The following is a 20,135-nucleotide window of genomic DNA, read 5'->3' as shown; positions in this document are numbered from 1 at the left end:
ATCACTCAGTGATAAAGCCATCATTGCTATTTTGAGTGCTTTTGTTCTCCATACGATCTAACGAGGGACCCGAAAAATACCCACCCGCAGACACTGTACTGTGGCATTGATGAGACATCACATCCGTTGAACTTTTAAGACTGCTGGCCTCTAAAAAGAGAAACGACATGTGCGGCATTCCAGTTTTATACCTTGAAAGAATATCATCGTGTTGTTTTTAACTGAGTGGGATGGCTGGATGGTAAATATTTGGCTCGATTCGATTTGTTCTCCACGACTGAGAACTACGGACTTTTGCGTCCGCCTCGGCGCGACCTTAAACAGTATACATTTTATCATACGATCGTAGATTTTTCTCTTTATTTCTTGTCTTTTAGGTGACTCGCAGCCCTTTTTCTGGGCCTTCTTGCGCCTTACCGTGCGGCTTTCACAGGGAGATTTTTGTTCATCCCGTTTTTTTTTTACTTAAACGACGTGTGTAACTGTACGGGTTTAATCACGACATTCTTATTTCCGGAAAAAAATTTTGAGAGTTTGATTCAAGTTTATGTACGCTTACGCCTATGAATTAAAAAATTTGAGACGATGCATAGAGGTAAAAAAATCAGTGTACAGACGGGATCATTGTGTTACTATTTTGGACGCAAATAAATAATGCCAAATCATATTCGTCTGTCAATATTAGCAAGCCCATGACCGGACGAATAACATCTTCCTTAATTCACACTTTTGTATGTTTTCACTTTTCTTACCTTGATTTTCCAGCTGTGAGACTCGTTGCTCCACGCACTCGATTTTCTGTGAAAGATCTTGTGTTATGGTTCCTTGCTCGAGCTGCATCTGATCAAGTCTTGTTTGAAGTTCCTCTAGTGTCAGCGAAACACGTTCTCTGTCCTCTTGCACTTCAAACGACAGCTTTTCTACACCTATCATCAGATCATGAACGTGTTGCTGCACCAACTTCAACAAATCAGGGTCCATGGTTGCGTTGCTACAAAGAATTGTGCCTGAAATAAAAGTTAAATTAACGAGATTTTTAGTTTCAATTTATAACTTGGCAACGATCTTAAACAATGATCATATTCCCTTTTTCATTTAGTGGACGAGGAGGGTGCAAGGAACTGCTGTGCATTGAGCATTAATATTCGACACTATTGTCAATAAATTCCTCCTCATTCCCAGAATAAAAAAGTGAGATAACTAAATTAAGCTATGAGAACTGTGGATAGAAAGAGGAAAGATTTAAGTCAAGAAGACAGCTCAATGTCATCTAACAGTATCCTAAGCCTTCATAAATCAAATCCCAAATTCACCTCGTCGTTACGTCAGACAGCAATAAGTACTGGCGTTATTTTTGTCTTGGTATATCTGTAAATTTTTCTTTTTTGATCCTAAAAGATGTCACTTTATTCTCACTGATCCACTTTCAAACAAAGCCCAAAGTAGCGCATTGAATACGTTTATGAGGGGACTGAAGGAAGAACCCACTTGAGGCAAGGAAGATAATCTCCCGCCCATATTATCAACCTGATAACCTTCTCCTACCCTTGGAGACAACTTACTTCCAGGTCCGCTACCTTTTGAGATCAAGCTTTTGTCCACACCTCAGCATTTCAAATAATACAAACTGGTAATATTTCTTTAAAAAAATGGTTTAGTAACAAGGAAACAACGCCTGACAAAAAAAAAAATCTTAAAGACTCAGACACAATGTAATTAACTTCCCTTCCAATCTGGGATGTGGAACTCAAACTCAGTCCTCTTTAATTACCATGACAAAAACATGAAAAAATAAAAATGCACAAAGTTTCAAATATGTCATAATGTTATCACTGTCAACTGACAAATTCCAAATCCAGAACCCCCACTGACAATGATGGTGTAAAGGAAACCAGTGAACATAGCTCTGCTTCTCTACTATCAGAAGCATATGAACCAAAGGTACAGAAGTATTTATTAAGACCTGACCTAATTAACTTAGGTGTTTTTTTTTTAATTTTGCTTGAAAACGACACCATGAAAATGTTAAAACATTGTGCATCTCTAAACTCATGTCCACTGATAATATAAAAATTACTGAAAATAAATGTAACTTAATGAAAGAACATACCTTTTGTCTCCCATTCCTTCAGCTCTTTTAAAAGGTCGTTTGTGAGGGAACCAGGAAGGCCAAGTTTGTTGACAAGCTTCTCCATGGCATCAAATTTTTGTTGATAATTCACAGGATCCCAATCACCAAATACACAGTGCGCCCAATCATTCCTAGCCTCTCTCACAGCACCAGCTGCACTTTGTACATCAACAGAGAACACTGGGACTTTCCCAAGCAGTCTAAGTATGGCTGATGCATCACAGTGCTCATCAAATGCATTGAATTTAGCCATATGATTCTCCACATATAACTTAGCAAAGTCAACATGTGACATCACTTGGCAGTCAAACTTGGAGTAATCATACCTTCCACCAGCAAGTTTAGGAATTGTATCATTACCATTGATGTTCTCATACTTCAACAAGTTTGGCCAATGCTTAAGACGCCCAGATGTGCTCTGAGCGTGGATGCCATGACCAGTTCGAAGGTTAACATATTCCTTTTGGATTTCTGTTTCTACAAAAGGGCGTATTTGGGGAACTAGAACTTTGCTCAGTGCAATTCCAAAGACCACCCATCGCTTCTGGTTTTCTGTAACACTGTGCAGTGTGGATCTATGAATTCAAAAAATTTAATTAAGAATAAGAGATATGGAATTTCAATTTGCATTGTTGGTTTTGAACTGCAAAATCATAGAGTTAATCAAACAAGTGATTCTTCTAATTGAAATGACAGATTATCATAGACAATGGTTTATCCATTTGAAGTTTGTACTTAGTTCTTATTAACCAAGCAGGAGGTCCATATGGGAGAATGTTGAACGAGGTCGCCAGTCCAGACCGAGTGCAGTGAGGTCTGTACCAGCAACCGAGGTCAAGATTCTCTCATACAGACCAACCTAGCTCCGTTAATAAGATGTTTATTACATGGCTGTGTCTTGTATGCCAATTTTTTATATTCTTTGTACCTTTTTTTTTCTAGACCGGTCTAGATGCTGGTCTAGATGGGAAAATCAAGACTGCTTTCAATATTGATTTCAGCCAATCAAATTTGTGAATTCGGTAGTTCCCATTCCTTGTCAGACACAGCCATATAACAATAGTGAGTAAAAAGAAATTGAAGTTATCAATGGGGGAAGAGGGGGAAGGGGGAAACATCCAAACAAAAGCAAAGGAACAAGGTTATGTGCTGCCAAATTTGCAACTATTTCAATCTTACATAGCGTTTAGAAATTCTTAAGCTGTGGTCTAGAAAAGGGTGCATTCTTAAACTGAGAAGGGCAATGGCTGTAAAACAGCGAGACTTCTATTAAGCAGGCCTTCTAACAGTGGAAACATTGCATGGAGAAGACAATATGTAAGGTTCCTATATTTCCTCCATACTTTTTTCAAAATGGAATAGTATTCAGCAGGAGGGTTCTTGCATGATACTGATTAACTTAATCCTCCCAAATGTAAAAAAAGTCAAGCCTACTTAGGAGACACGTGGCTCATCAGGCCGGCGCTTAACTCCGGTTTCCGTAGCATGAAATGACTAGGACTCTGGTTTCCGTAGCAGTTGAAACGACTAGGAGTACGTAATTCTACCCCCTAGATTGAACACTGGTCCATTGCAGGGTTATCCCCAGCATTAAATTCGCTGGTACCCATTTCTACACCTGGGTGGAGAGAGGCACTGTGAGAGTAAAGTGTCTTGCCTAAGAACAGAACATGATGTCCCCAGCTGGGGCTCCAACCTGGACCTCTGGATCCGGGGTTGAGCGCACCAACCATGAGGCCACCGTGCCTCCAACCCTCCGAAATGTGACGATTGTAAATTATACTCCCCACAACCTTTTGAGTCAGAAGTCCCCATTAGGGTCATTAGATCTAAAACTTCTCAGTCTGCAAATATGGGCTAAGTAAAATAAGGAAATTCAAAAGTATATCAATACCGAGTACTGTGCAATGGTAGATGTCCCTAAGAATAAGACTGGATGTTTACACAAATATTGCTCAAGATCAAGATTAATATTCATTCCTCTGAAAAAATGAAAACTAAGCTTCTCTTACCCTCCTGATCCCCCCGCTGATGCCATTAATTCCTTAAACTACCATGTCACTGTCTCTAAACAATGGACTTCATGCCTCTGTGCAGAAAAAAAATTGGACAAATAATCAATGAGTTCCATTTATTACAGATAACTGACTAAATATTCTAAAATGAATCCCCAGGTAAAACAAGAAAACCTTATTAGGAGTTGTTGTGTTCATAATGAGCAATGTATGCAAAAGAAAAATTTTCCCCTAGTTCAAAAGCATCACATCTGCATTCAAGCATTAAGTCTCTTCGCTCCAGATACCAATTTTATTAATTTTTATTCTGGTGTTAAGAGCATCAACTTCTCATTTGGAAATGTGTAATTTCGATTTCAAAATAACAACAAAATGGTTTTCTGAGTATCACCTTTATGATTCCATACTTTTGTTTCTGGGAGGAAGCTGTCAAATTATCTCTACTTTGGTAATTATTTTGTATAGGTGTCCATTAAAAGCTTTTCAAAATGGTAAAATAAATTTTAGTGAAGCCTTAACTACACTATAAAAATTAAAAACTAGTCTCAGAGCTTTTATTGATCCATGGAATCATCAGAGTGATTGCTGTGGATCAATGAAAGCTCATATTAAATTTTTACTGCAGTTTAAGGCCTCATTGGAAAATTAATCATGCCATTGTCTAGTTTTTTTTAAAGCAAATTTTCATAATAAAATGCTTCCAAAGCAATTGGAAAATTGTACCAATGTATTGATTGTTCTGTCTAAGAAAATGTTTAAAATGTGATGGGGACGACACCCTCACGATTTTAAAACATGAAGAGTACATGGCAAATTTAACGATACCAAATTCCTTGAAGAGCTGCTCAAAGTTTCTCTCTGGTTTTGAGAAAGTTACAATGTGTATGGCAATGGAATAATTAGAGGCCTAGGAGTGACACTTCATGTATTGCCCCAAGGAGGGATAAATAAGTTAATAACACAATTATAAAAAGCATGGTTTTGGCTAAATAGCATTTCACTTGTATTGCTTTAATGCCTCTTGTAATCTTGCTACTTAAAGTGTGTACATAATTATATGCTTTCCTTTTTCTCATTTGTATTAATACTGGACCTTGAAATTTGATTTGATTTTCAGCTATTTGCTGACAGAGTGTTCTTTCTTTTGACACAAATTTGTGTTTACTTTCATGTACCAAGTTCATAAGGTTTCAGTTCAATTCAGTTCTTACCAGTTTTAAAGAGTTACTCAGAATGATAAATGATGTTAATGGGAAACTGGCGACAGATGTAAGTCTCAATTAGTTTAGCTTGTACTGTTGGTTCATTGTCCACTTTTATAATAGGTGTTATAAATACCCAAATGCTTCATAATTACATTGCACAATTGTATGTTTCAGATCAAATAATTCCTTCATATAAACTTGTTAATCATGTGATTGATGGTTTCCCGGTGTTATTGTGTCAACGGTCCAAAGAGTAAAGAACACACTGCACCAAAATTAAAGAAGACTTGAGCATTTCAGAAATTTATCTAAATAAATATGACAAAGCTGTAGTTCAAACACTGACCCCTGTGGCAAACAAAGATATGTTTCAGTTTGGTAATCTGAACTGGTACTAATTATTTCTGGTGTATAGAAAGGATCCAAACCTGATGTAATCATTTGCAATACTTAAATGCCATAATGCTCCAGCTTAACTAGCAAGAATGAAGGATCAACGGTATCAAAGCTTCACAAAGATCTTGGAAGACAACACATGAACAGTTGCACTTTCCACTTATCACTCAAGAAGTTAAGTCACTCAGCATGAGTAGTACAATGCTTGAATACAAACCGAAGCTGTTAATACATAAGATACATATTTGCTGCTGTTAATTCATAGTTCTTGGATACGTAAATTCTATCATAATTATCTCAGTAAATATGAAAACGCCAGAGATGGGTGAACTTCTCTCTTGCTTTTGTGTCCTTATTTGAGGAATGTCTTTAAACTACTAGTTTGAAATGTAATGTTACAAATTAAAGTAACATGTCTTTATCTAAGAATATAAGAACCCAAACAGTGAGTGATCAGTCTAGATCTAAAAATCCTGATTTTTAAAATGTAGCTCTTGCGACGTATGTCTACCATCACTTTACAATTCTAGGGAAAAAGGACTGGTTTGACAACGAAGTTATTCATGTGCTGGGGCTACGATTAAACTTCTTTCAAGTGAGGCAAAACAAAATCCGGAAGCAAATCCGGATGACATCTCAGTTACACAGCAAGGTTTATGCGGCGTAATTGTTTAATTACCAAGAGCTAAGCTGTACATTGTACGCACATACACAACAGAAATACTGGCACCTTGATTCGGTGAAAATCTTGTGGTTCAATCGCCCGATATTCTCGCAGTTGTGTTTAATTTCTAGGACATCTTACATCGCTATTTACAGCGCACAGTGAAGAACTTACCATTCCTCTTACCTAATCTGTTAACTGCTTGTTCTGTAACGTGATTTGCAAATATTCGATTGCGTATCATCTAAATCCCGACCTACTTCCGGGAAAGATTCACGGTTGCGCGCATGAGTAAATGATGACGTAACTTCATCGTTTATTAGCCAATCAGAGAATTAAAGGTAAAGAAGGACCGGCATGGACTCGCTAGGTGGCTATTCTGACTACACTCAGGCGAGATATTCAATGTGAAAGTTTATTTAGAATGAGTCAGCCAGCCTTGTAGTATACGCATCCTACTACAATCTGCTATGTACTGCAAGTATTCACTGAAACTTATAAGGGTTATACAAAAATAGTCTGTGCTACGCCAGATACGAAAAACCACTAAACAACCACTCTTTAGAAGTGGCCAAAAAATATGTGGAAGCGTATTCCTTTCTAATGCAGCAGCACTATACCCCGAGGAAAGGGTAACTAAAATAAACCTAGTTACACTACTATTCACACCAAAAATTCAATGAAAGCAGTGATATTTTACATACATATACATACATACCTAAACTTTATTTCCATTCGGATTTATGAATAGCACTAGATGTGCTAGTATCTCCGAACATATAACTACAAACAAATGACTACAAACAAATGACAATAGGTTTGAAATCGAAAGACTCATATAAAACCTCATATAAAATGCTAATAATTATATACTAATCTCCACTAGATTTAGAACTCCTAATGACACGTTTAAAAGCTGCTAGAGTGTCTGACATTCTTAATTCATCTGATAAGCTATTTCATGCAGAGGCAGCAAGATACCTGAAAGAGTGAAGTCCAAAAGTTGTGGTCTTCACCGCTGGTATCTGTAATTTCCTTTTACCCCTTAAATCATATGCACTTTGACTGCGCACTTTGAGAAGTGATGTGATATACCCAGGAGCCATGTTGTAAAGTGATTTGTAAACCATAGTTAATATGTCCTGGACTCTTTTATCTTTTAGTGATACCATATCAAGCCTGTTCAGTAAAGCTGAATACGAACTTAATTGATCTGTCTCTGAGGACTAGGCGAAGCACTCGCTTATTTACTATCTCTAGCTTATTAGAATTCCGTGCTCCAGAATAATGCCATACAGCACTACAGTAGTGAAAGATAGGTTGTATAAATACCTTTTATTACACGACTCGGGCAGTCAGAGGGCCAATAACTAAAATCAACCAATCAAATTGCTCGGCCGGTCCAATATTCTCTTAGTATTGGACCGGGCACTGTCCCGAATGGTCCCGAATGATACCGCACTTGTGTCCCTTTGAACTTCAGTCGTATAATAAATCTCTTCTTAACCAAGCTTGCTCGGGACCGCACTGGAAGAATATCGGCCCTCGATCTTTTTTGTACGGACCTCGCTGCGCTCGGTCCGTACTGTCAAGAACTCGGGCCGATATTCTCCCAGTATGGCCCTCGTGCTTGGGTAATAAGATATATGTATAAACGCAACCGTATGGATCGAGAGAGAAGATTTCCAAAACGACCAATGACCCTAGACTGGTTATTGACCCTATCGCATATATGGGATACATGCTTCGAAAAACTAAGTTTTGAGTCAATGTTAATTCCTAGTAGATCTATATCATCATGCTGCTCGATTCTCACCCCATCAACTATAAATGAAAAATTAAGATCAGTTTCTCCGAGTATGAGAGAATAAAATTTACTTGGATTGGCCATAAAACCGTTATTCCAAAACCAATCGACAGCAATCGATAGTTCACTATTCATCCTATCATACTGGGCAAGGTGATCCGTATCCGAGCTATATAATTGCTGATCATCAGCGTATGCATTAAGCTTAACCTTTGTAATAAAATAGAAAATATCATTTAAGAATATGTTAAAAAGTAAGGGTCCTAGGACACTTCCCTGTGGCACACGTCTGTAATTATGCTCCCACGTGAAAAACTCATCGCCAATTTTTACCCTCTGTTGCCTATGCTGAAGGTAGTCTTTAAATAAAGCACAACCCTGTCTATCTAAGCCGTACGCTTAGAGAGAGTTGTAAAACAAAATTAAATTAAATAAGAAAAAAGAAAGTGGTCAAACCTAAGACTGACCGACCTAGAATGACTTAATTTTCCCGCGAAACGCTTAAGTAATCCGAATCTACCGTGATGCTGCGTGAACCTCTTCAACGTGCCGTCAGAATATTAATTTCTAACTAATTTGTTCTCATGTCACTCAAACGTCAGAAATTACATTTTGTGGTGACATCGCATTATCGCCTTCCGATATTGTATTTCTGCTCTCACAAGCGTGTCGCCAGGGATTTTCCCTTTGGGCAAGAGATGATAGGATGTTTTATGAAAATTGTCTTCAGCAAGGGCTGATTGTGTTTCTAAGCGGATTGGGAGTTTGTGAGAGCCAGAGTTTGTGAGCACTCAATTAGAATCTAAAAGCAAAGCTTTTTAATGGCAAAAAGCTATATCTTGATCTATCTATCAATCTATCAATCTATCTATCTTTGTATCTATCTATCTATCTTTGTATCTATCTCTCTATCTCTCCATCTATTTATCTCTCTGTCTATCTCCCTATCTATCTATCTATCTATCTATCTATCTATCTATCTTTGTATCTATCTATCTATCTATCTATCTCTCTATCTATCTATCTATCTATCTATCTATCTCTGTATCTGTCTCTCTATCTATCTATCTCCCTTTATTGTATAGATACTGATGAAATTTTAGTGAAAGGATTTCTCCTTTTACTAAAAAATATGTTCACCGTGCGCAGTGAAGATATTATTTTTATCTTTCACGTGTGAGGATATTGGTGTGGCCATGGTTACCAACGTAATTACCCAATTACTGTTTCGAAAGCGAATAAAAAAAGTTGTCTTTTATGTGGAGATTTCATCAGTATCTATATAATAAACAGAACATTAAACATAAAAACAGAAAACCTAATTGACATTTACAGGTCAATAATTGAGCCTTACTTTACATATTGTTGCATTGTTTGGGATAGTATAAGTGAAACACAGATTGTTAATTTGCAAAAGCTCCAAAACCATGCAGCGCGAATAATAACTGGTGCTTCCTATTTGCAAAGATCTAGTGATGTTTTCTGTAAATTAGGCTGGATAACATTAGAAACAATGAGAAAACGTCAAAAAGCCATTTGGATGTTTAAAATACTGAATGGTCTTACTCCTCCGTACCTGTCTGAAATGTTTACCCATAGCGCCTCTTTTCATGATTATGGACTGCGATCTTCCAGAATGAATCTTGCACTCCCTAAAAGTCGCACAGATTTTTACAGAAACAGTTTTGCATTTACCGGAGCAAGAATCTGGAATGATTTGCCAAACAGTTTAAGGAAGAAACTTCGCTAAAAAAAAGTTTATGGGTAAGCTGGACTATTACTATCAGCACCAGCAAAACTAATTCTAGAACATTAACCTTTCTAATAGTAAATATATAACTTGTATTGTCTTACGGATTTTATTAAAGTGACATTGCTTTCCATATATTCCGCAATATTTGTCTCTTGACTAGTGGGTCAGTCAATTCAAGCAAGACAAATGGCGCTAAACGGTTGACATCTGTCAATCAGTAGAATTTAAAACGACTTTCAAATATAGTTTGAAAACGCCGTTTATTTTTAAAGGTACCTTTTTCGCACTTATCAGAACATCGCTTCAAACCGCAAAAAAAGGTACCTTTTTCGCGCTTTTGAAGAGATCGCTTCAAATTGAAAAAAAGGTACCTTTTTCGCGCTTCAAAGTTTTGTTTAATAAAGTGAGAAATGGATGAAAAGCGGACAATATTGGAAAATAAATGCAGAAAGTTAATTTTCCTGCTCTTTTCAATTAGGAGAGTTGATCTTTTTGTAAAAAAGCAGAATTTCCGGAACCTTTCACTGATTCTCCTGTAACCTTCTTCCCTGTGCGCCACTGTAATTTCAAAATTGATCGTTTAACTTACAAGAATACAGTTCTTATTATATATTCAGCGCAGGTTCTGTACCCCTCTAAACCTAATGCGAAGACTCAGTCTTTCAGATTTAACTTGCCTTTGTAAAACATGTCTGTATCTCTACATATAACTCACTATTACTTCTATGGTATACTTAATTTACCTTTTCAGTTGTTTCATATCTCACATAAACGCTTTTAGTTTGCTCTTTCACATAAAATATCCGGGACTTTCCGGTCGGTACTATGCTTGCAACTTGTCTCTAGTTTTTCACGGTTACTCCATACAGTTTCACCATCTCACCATCCTTAGTCAATTTCTAGCCCGCCCTGGCTAGTATTTGACTGACAGAACCCGGGTCGGCAAGGATGAACTTTTATTTGTGACAGTCCTTCTCTTATATAATTATATTTTGACAGTCAAACATGAACACTAGAGGAATTGAACAAAAGGAAAGGTACTTTGGATGATAGTGTTATTACCAGAGGTGATATCAGTTTCCCCATTCTCAAAAGTTCATTAACACGTACTCTTGTCACTGATGAAACAATAGAATTGTGTTCAGTAAATGGTTTGAACCCGGGGGTAACATGTGAAGGTGTAGTCTGATCGTCCGGGTGAGTGTAGTCCTGAGAAGGACTGTTGTCGGTGGCAGTGACTGACGTTTCGACAACCTGTGCGGAAGTCATCATTAGAGTCAAGTGAATGATTGTTGTCAGTAGAACTGACAACAATCATTCATATCATATCATATCTGAATCATATCAATCATAGAACTGACAACAATCATTCACTTGACTCTGATGATGACTTCCGCACAGGTTGTCGAAACGTCAGTCACTGCCACCGACAACAGTCCTTCTCAGGACCACACTCACCCGGACGATCAGACTACACCTTCAGAATTGTGTTCGTTGGTTTAAATAGGTCTTGTACCCTACCAAGACTGATTTTAGCCCAAGCCGGAAAGCGAGGGTCAAAATGGTCTCTGAGAAGGGCCTAAAACATATATATGCCAAAGAACAAAAACTCTGTTACTATTATTATTGCTTTGACGGACATCGAGAAAAGAGCAACAAAAAAATGACAATACAGATTCAACGGTCATGTGAGAGTCTACAAGGTCAATGGCTTTGATTTTCATTCAATGAAAACGATACCATCAAGCGAAGCTGGCGAGAAATGAGCAAAATCTAGCCATTCAGCTGCAGAAGAATTTGCAAAAGCTGTTGAACCGAATACAACTGATAAACTGAGGGTTTGGCATAATTGGTCTAATTCAGTGCTTTTGGCTTGAAGCCGCAAAAATTACAAGCCGGCCACAGAATTAGCACGGGCGTTATTTGCAGAAGCTAAGAATGTCTGAATAAACTGAGCACTTTGCTGTGCGGCTGACCTATCCTTTGTGTAGAATGCCAAACTTTGTTCGTTTTTATGACTCGTAATGCCGCAAATTTGCTTTGATCTCTTTCCACAATGCCGCAGGAAAACGGCGCGAACATAGAAATGGCTTCTTGATTTATACTGGCTGCTTTCATCGTACGACTGTTTGATTCTCCCTTATCACTGGTCTATTACAGCGGGCTGAAATACATTCTAACCCCTTAAATCCTCCATTTTAGCCCGCAAAATACCCAACAAAGAGATAATAATGCAGGTTTGTTCCGTGGTAGTCAGCAAGTCCTATGAAGATCTGCGATGTCAAGTGCTTCACAATGGCTCACTCACTGAAAGCTTTGAAAAGAAAACATTGGTCCGTCAAGGATGTTTGCTATCTCCACTGTTTTTCATTCTTGCTGTCGACTGGATAATGACTAACACCACTCAGGGGAGGAAAACTGGAATCCAGTGGACTCTCACAAAGCAGCTTGAAGTCCTTGACTATGCGGATGACATTGTCCTGATGTCACACACTCAACGCCAAATACAGGAAAAGACCACTCGCCTGAACTCATTCTCAAAATAGACTGGGATGCACATACACAGGGACAAGAATAAAGTTTTGAAGATCCATCCTAAATCCGCTGACCCAATACTGCTAAACAATGAAGACGCTTGAACTGAACCACCAGAAGCTTTACATACCTCCGCAGCATTATTGACGAAAGCGGAGGCACCGAGGCAGACATTGTGGCACGTATCGGGAAAGCCAGAGCTGCCTTCCAACAACTGAGCAACATCTGGAGGTCAAGTCGCATCCATCGAAAGACAAAGCTACGAATCTTCAACTCCAATGTGAAAGCAGTCTTGCTGTACGGCTCTGAAACCTGGCGCACCACTAAGTCCAACATGAAAAGAGTGCAGACCTTCATCAATCGCTGCCTCAGAACCATCCTCCAGATCTTCTGGCCAAACGTCATCCGAAACGATGAGCTGTGGAGGGCAACCAACCAATACCCAGTGGAGGACGGAAATCAGACCGAGGAAATCGCGGTGGATTGGACGCACCACGAGGCGCGGCGACTGCATCCAACACCAGTCACTACATTGGAACCCACAAGGAACAAGGAAAGTCAGACGACCCAGGAACACATGGCGACGCTGCCTAGAGACAGAGATACGGGCATCTCACTGGTTCTGGTCTGACCTCCGACGCACTGCACAGGACAGGGAGAAGTGGAAAACGGAGGTTGTTGGCCCATGCCTCACTCCCGGCGAAGGGCATGAGTGAATGAGTGAGTGAGTTCCGTGGTCTAATGATTTTTGAGTACCTCGTCAGTATTGTATTCGCGTATGGGATATACCACACTGATGTGCTAAGTGGCGAACGTGGAAGGGAGGGGTTGATGTTAGAAAGGAAATACGAGGACTCAAAACATTTGAATTATACGCTTCTGGTATCGTAAGTTATGTTTTGTGTTGTTTCAATTCAATTCCCTCACACTCAGTCAAAAGGTACATAGTAATAGGACTGAGTGGGGTCCAATTCGGTCTGTAATCAAACGAGTGATAACAAAATCGGACGACCCATTTGTTTATTTCGAGTATGGTTTCGGATGGCTAAGACTAGCCAGGGATGACTCGAAGAAATGAAAGGTTCTTCAAATCATGAACGGACGAATTTTTGTAAACTTTTGAAAAACGTTTATTGCAATGTAGACGTGATAACATACAGGGAACAACACACGACGGTATATTTCTTGAATCCTTGTCAGAGACAATTTATTTGTAAACTCGTGACATTTTTTAGCTGTATAAAAATAATCAAGAGATCTACACTACAATACAATACAATACAATACAATACAATACAATACAATGTTCCTTGTTTAACGAAGGTGACGTAGTTAACCCAATGAGTTATCTAACTTACGGCCTTCTCTCTATCTCTTCCTTTCTATAGCAGACTGAGCATTTTAGGTTCACATAAGTAACGTATGTACGTCCTGTTACAAAAAGAAATAACAGCTAAAACTAAATAACATCTAAAAATATGCACTTCACAAACAATATAATTTTGTTCATACACTCTTCATTTCAGCACGCAGAACAAACTTTAGCAACAGATTTGCTCCACTGATGTGCATGTCTTGACTACCTGCTGCACAAGCAATACCGGCGATGGCATTTTCCCTCATATAATACTCTTTACAAACCTACAATAGGTGCAAAAAGTTTCACCGCAAATTTTTGTTCCAAAAATGTACAAAATTCTGCTCGATTGTCTTAAAAACATAAGGACATAAAGACAATCAGAAACATGAAGCTTTCCCGAAAATTAACAGCAAAATGGGTTAATTACATAGGTTAAACTGCTACGAAATATTTAGTTCTTATTAACCGCGCGGGAGGTCTGTATGGGAGAATCTTGACCGAGGTCGCCAGTACAGACCGAACGCAATGAGGTCTGTACCAGCGACCGAGATCAGGATTCTCCCATACAGACCGACCTAGCTCGGTTAATAATATTTTTATTATATGGCTGTGTCTTATGTCCCAATTTTTTATATTCCTTATACCATTTTTTTCTAGACTGGTCTAGATGCCGGTCTAGATGGGAAAATCTAGACCGCTTTCAATATTGATTTCAGCCAATCAACTGAAATTCGTGAATTCGGTAGTTCCCAGTCCTTGTGAGACACAGCCATATAATAAGTCTTCTTATTGATAGAAAAGAATAGAAACACATTATGTAGCGATATTCTTCCAGGCGTTTATAGCGCGTCACGGAATTCACTTCTTGGTTTAAACCGTAAAAATGTTCTTCGACCTAATCAAACATTGCAATTGAACATAGATGGAGCTTTAAATATTCACAACTATAAATTTTTATCATTCCCTTTTACAATTATTAAGCCTATGTAAAGTGGCCATGTAACATAAAAGTCTATACTCGACAAATGTTTAAATAAATTTAAGTAAGGGGAAAAAACACTTTGAGAGAACAGAATTGGAGTCAGGGAAGATTAAACTCGAGCACACCACCAAGTCACCAAGCTGCCTTGCAACCTCGAGTTCTGTATAATCTTTTGAGCTCTTCAATGTTATCTCCATGTACAAATTCTGAGACATTTTTTTAGTTATAATTCAATCAGTTCATCCAAAAAGAAAGTAATCTGTGATTCACAGACACAGCAACACAAACAAATCCTTGCCAACTGTAATTACACAGCTTCACTTCACGATCAGGTTCTCGATCCTCATAGGAAGCGAACAGAAGAGCAATTAAGCAACAGAGGGCGGATTTTTTGTTGTCAGGGAAACGACTGCGATACGAGAGCCTCTCTTCTAAACTTTCCCTGTCTTTTTTTATCCCCCGTTTCCATTCATTTTAAGCCTACCAAGAGCTCCTTCACGATTGATTTCAAAGCGATTAAAATGAAAACAGGATTTAAAAAATCAAATTACGGTAGGCATGAACTAAGGCACGATTTCTTTTTACTGACATGGAGTTTAACCTATCTCTTATTTTGACTGAATTCTCTCAAGTAGCTAGAAGTGCCTTACACCGACTTTTTTTAATCTAAAAATTCTGAGATTTATCCACTTCTGGAAAGTCTAGTAACCCTCAGCCCGACTCTAAAGAGGGTGTTAAGGTAAATGAACATCAGTCTGAATTACAAAAACATTCGGGCTCCAAATAGTAGTCATTCAAGTCTTCGTCGAGTCAGGAATCCAAATATGTTGCCGCATTCCCGTCAGTGACCTTTAGACCCCAAAATCACACTCATTACGCTTGGGCCCCCTGTGGTTAGCAACACTGTATATCAGTAACATCAGTTTGTAATCTCAGCGCCCTCGGCAAATGCACGATTTGGGACACAAAAAGTTGGTAATTTTCCTAGTTTCGTACTAGGCTAGAAGCTCATTGCATACGTGGGTTCTCTTAGGGGGCCTTGACATCACTGCCAAATGGAATTTTACAGGGAAAAAATAAAATACTTTTCTGGTAGGTCGCAAATTTATTCACCCACGCTTTAATACCTCAAACCTGAAACAAAATAGGTCAGTCTAGAAATTTAGTAAATCAGGCAAGAAGAGTGCAATTCACAGGAATCTTTACCTTTCCTTTCGTGTCGTCCAGTGCTTAGTTCCTACCATCTGCATTTGCTTACCTCAAAGACCTCAAACGGCTCTCACATTTTTGCTGGCTCAAGTTAATTCCTCATCAAAGAGAATGCCTAGCTTTCCTCTTTGCATCGGATAATTAAAACTGCGGATTATGGCACGAGAACTTTAATAATTCATTTCAAGGTAAGGTAAGGTAAAATCTGAAGATCAGGGGCAAGGGGGCACACAACTGAATTTGCTTATCATCCCAAGACAATAAAATGTATGGACGAAAGATGAGAATATCGCCAGAATCACTTCGTCAAAAAGGGCCACGGAAACGTATTAGTTGGAGGCAATTGATAAATAAAGAACAAAAATATCAAGACAGTCCGCACTGCAATTTAGTAACCAGGTTTGTAGATAAGAGTGCATTTCAATCAAGTAAGGAAAGTACTTCGGGTTTGCATGGATTTTGTTCTACTTACTACCGAAACAGGTAGACTGTTTTTCCGGAGACGTGCGGAACAGTTGCTGTTAGCGACAAAGGTGATCGTTTCTGGTCACGTGACTATAAAGACGTTGGCTCCAGAGGCATACACATGTGATAACATTCCTTCGCATTTCTTTGCCCGCACTTTTGCTGGCAGTCGTCGTTTATCCGCTTTCGTTTAGTAATACAACATGATTCAGTTAAAAGTGTTCTATAATATTTCTTTTCAGCTAAAATCGAATCGATCATCACACATCTTGGGCTTTCGTCTACGCTTTTACCACGGATAAAAGACCTTTCTTGTTTGTTTATGGAAAAGCCCACCATCGTTTGATTCTCAGCAATGTGAAGAAATGCGATTACGTGCGCTTACGTTTGAGGCGTCAAGGATGGATCACGTGGGCTCAATTCAAATGTGTTTCCCTCCAGAAAGCCGCGGTAGTACAGCAGCCAAGTGGAGATTCGCCGAGGCGATATGAGGTACAGATTGAATCCAGTGCCCGGTACTTCAGGAATCGTCGCCATATTCGTCCAGCGATTGAAAGCACACCAGAGGAATTAAACCAGGCCCTAGTAATTCCCGGAACAGAACAAAAGTCACCAAGACCTGGACATGTCAAACATCCCAGCTCAGCAGCAGCTGATGTCGCTGACCAGCCATCAACAAAGCCATAGCCTAAACAGTGTGTGTCGGAAAAGACCCCTGTCGGAATTGCGCTTTCTCGTCCACGAAGAACTATTAAACCACCTACGAGACTAATTGGACAAATCCAGGGACACTATAACAGTTTAAGAGAAATGTATTTGTAGTGTGTCGTATGGGTAATTGTAGCTGTCATAGCTTTTCATCACGAATATCATTAGTTCTCTTTCTTTGTTCGTAAGCGTGTGACAAGTTTTCGGATCAGCACCTCAACTTTTACGCATACAAGGATGCGAATTATGTTTCAATTTCAGAGTACACTGGTACAAGAATCCTATACAAAAGTCTTCTAATGTCATCATATCTAAAAGAAGGGGGGATGTTGCAATATGCCATTGCATATTGCAATTAGTCATATTTGTTTAGATCGTTATTCCCAGTACGCACCACTCTTTTATTCACATGTAATTAGCTATAGATTGCGCTAAAAATTATTATTCATAGCGAGTGTGAATGTCTTGTATTTAAGCATCAAGACAGCGGTTAGGACGCAGAAAATAAAATTTAATTCTCATCTCTAGGAAAGGTTGTCTTGTGCGGATATATTTCTTCATGCCGGAGACAAAAAACCACGTGAGGAAACAGTGTGGAACTTGGATACCTTGCCTGAACCACAGCTTCCGTCACCAGAAAAATTTGGCTGGAAGTTGGAGGATGACAAATGGGTACCAGTTACGACGTCTCTGCTTCTGGCATCAGAAGCCATCATACAGCTGGTGAAGTGTAGCTGCATCAAGACTCGATTTTCAACAAATAGGTGCAACGTACTGCCGGAAAGCTGAACTAAAATGAACTAACCTGCGCAGCTGTGCTGATAGTGGTGATCTGTGTGACAATCAGCTAGAAACTGATGCTGAGGACGAAGAGGAGGAAGAGATGGAGTACAAGAGTGGTGACAGTGGTGAGAGTGATAGCTAAGCTTGCCGTTGAACTACATTATGCGAAGTATAGAAGTCATTGTTCAAGTTTAAGTAGTTCATGACCGCTAGCGGGAAAGGATGTGTAGTGCCAAACCAGTTTTTGATGTTTCTGTACGTTTTATAGAATTTGTAGGTTTACACATAGAACCTCTTTTTTATACTAGCTTTGCCATTTGACAATGGGAATTAGTAAAACGGTCTGATATAACGCTATACATCTAGGAACGTATCAGTTGCCAAAGTTGGCAACTTTATTAAAATCAGAGACAGTATTTGGGCGTTTCCATGCTAGTTTCGTCATGTGACCATAAAGGGAAAAAAGTAGTCGATAACATCTTTGAAGTAATTAAGGTACATATTATCTTAGGTTTTGAAGCAGTTTCATTCAAACAGTGAAAGGTTATAGCTATTTTTATCTTATAGCCTCGTTTTCATGTTTGCTTAGTCACGTGACCATGTCAAGAAACTCGGTGGTATGTAATATCATTGCAGTAACTAAGATACATAGTCTCTATAAGTTTGGAGCAATTTCCTTTAAACGGTATCAAGTTATAGAGGTCTTTGTTCCAAAACCTCGATTTCATGTTGGAGATCTACGTTATATTTTAAAATCCCAATAAAACAGCTGGGTGTTAATTTCAGAGGTGCCACCAAAATTTTTCATGTCATTTAGGATCCCAGTAACACAACTAGATGAGCGAATTACTTGCGGCCTGACATTCCCACGGCATTACACTTGCTCCCAGACTATATAATTTGCAGTAGAAATTTTGCGTGCGCTATGCTTTGTATTATTTCGTAAGGTTACGTAACATAGCATGTATTTAAACCATATTGTTCACCGTCGCATGTTCATTTTTACTCCTCAAGTCCACAACTATCTTTCACCGTATCACACGTTGTGCAGCTTCTTCGCCGTTAGGCAGTAATTCGTCAGCATCGTAACAAATGTAAGTTTTGTATTGCGTAGTTTCCATCGTTATTTTTGTTGTAGTTTTCCTAAGTGTATTTTGTTTTAGGCGTTCGCTTTCCTCGTCCTGTGAAATGAGTGAAATGGCTGCTATCAAGAGTGCATTAAATGGACGGTCCATCAACTCCCTGAAGGTGAAAGATCTAAGGGACGAACTTGAGAAAAGAAAGCTTTCCAAATCTGGCAGGAAAACTGAGCTGGTTAAAAGACTCAAGGAGTCGATTTTGTCAGGATCTGGTGAAATTCAAATCCCCGCCAGAATGTCAACCAACCGTCACCTCGGCCTTCGGCTGTTATAAACCTGGACGACACTAGCAGAAGCTCAGAACAACAGAGTCACACATGCGATGGCTATAAATCCCTTAAAGATCTTTACGACCGCTTGGAAAATGAGGTAAACAAACTCAGACTCGTATGGATCTCGATTAACGGACAGTAGGGAAATACAGTCAACCTGTAAATCGTGTCAAAATCAACAACGGATACAGGAAGAAAATCGCGGATAAAACAAAAGAGGAGCGAGATTCCCCACAGATGGTAGTATCATTCCTAAGCAAGGAGCTATATAACTTTCGCCCTGACAGCAAAGAAGCTTTTAAAGAGTCGCCTTCGGTTGATCCTAAGGTGTCGGATACAAAGTGGTCGGATACAAAGGCGGACACAAAGCAAAACAATGGATCATCTAAATCTCAATCTTCCAAAACAACGAAGAATCGCCAAAGGAATCGAGCAAGAAAAAGCTGCCAGACAAGAGTTCTCAGAACAGCTCTAATACTCTTAACCACACCCAAGAAAGATCCTCGCCGACCACCGTCATTATTGGCGATTCTATTATCAGAAACATACAAGGGTGGCAATTAGGGAAAGAAGTCGGCCACCGGGTTGTTGTAAAGTCCTTCGCGGGAGCTACAACAAGTGATATGTCACATTATGTGAAACCAACACTGGACAAGAAGCCGGACCAGATCATTTTATATGCTGGTACTACAGACCTTGGAAAACTATCCC

The 20,135-nt window shown here is 39.0% G+C and overlaps 1 protein-coding gene across 4 annotated transcripts in view; it reads right to left on the bottom strand.

Moving 5' to 3' along the window:
• LOC111318973 (uncharacterized) overlaps nt 1–20,135 on the bottom strand; it is a 43,528-nt gene that overhangs the window by 7,297 nt on the left and 16,096 nt on the right. Inside the window, exons 1-5 of one of the 4 annotated variants that reach the window (XM_088753835.1) lie at nt 6,586–6,682; nt 4,144–4,220; nt 2,111–2,706; nt 753–1,007; nt 85–150 (exon numbers count right to left, since the gene is read on the bottom strand). In XM_088753835.1, the coding sequence (XP_088609961.1) occupies nt 85–150; nt 753–1,007; nt 2,111–2,706; nt 4,144–4,169 (943 nt within the window). In that variant the 5' untranslated portion in view covers nt 4,170–4,220; nt 6,586–6,682. Of the gene's footprint in view, nt 1–84; nt 151–752; nt 1,008–2,110; nt 2,707–4,143; nt 4,221–6,477; nt 6,499–6,585; nt 6,683–20,135 lie in introns of those variants that run through there. The other 3 variants (XM_088753837.1, XM_088753838.1, XM_088753834.1) reach the window with 3 other exon arrangements.

This window comes from Stylophora pistillata, chromosome 3 (genome assembly GCF_964205215.1).
Source record: "Stylophora pistillata chromosome 3, jaStyPist1.2, whole genome shotgun sequence".
NCBI lineage: Eukaryota > Metazoa > Cnidaria > Anthozoa > Scleractinia > Pocilloporidae > Stylophora > Stylophora pistillata.
This window is presented reverse-complemented; position numbering and strand designations above follow the sequence as displayed.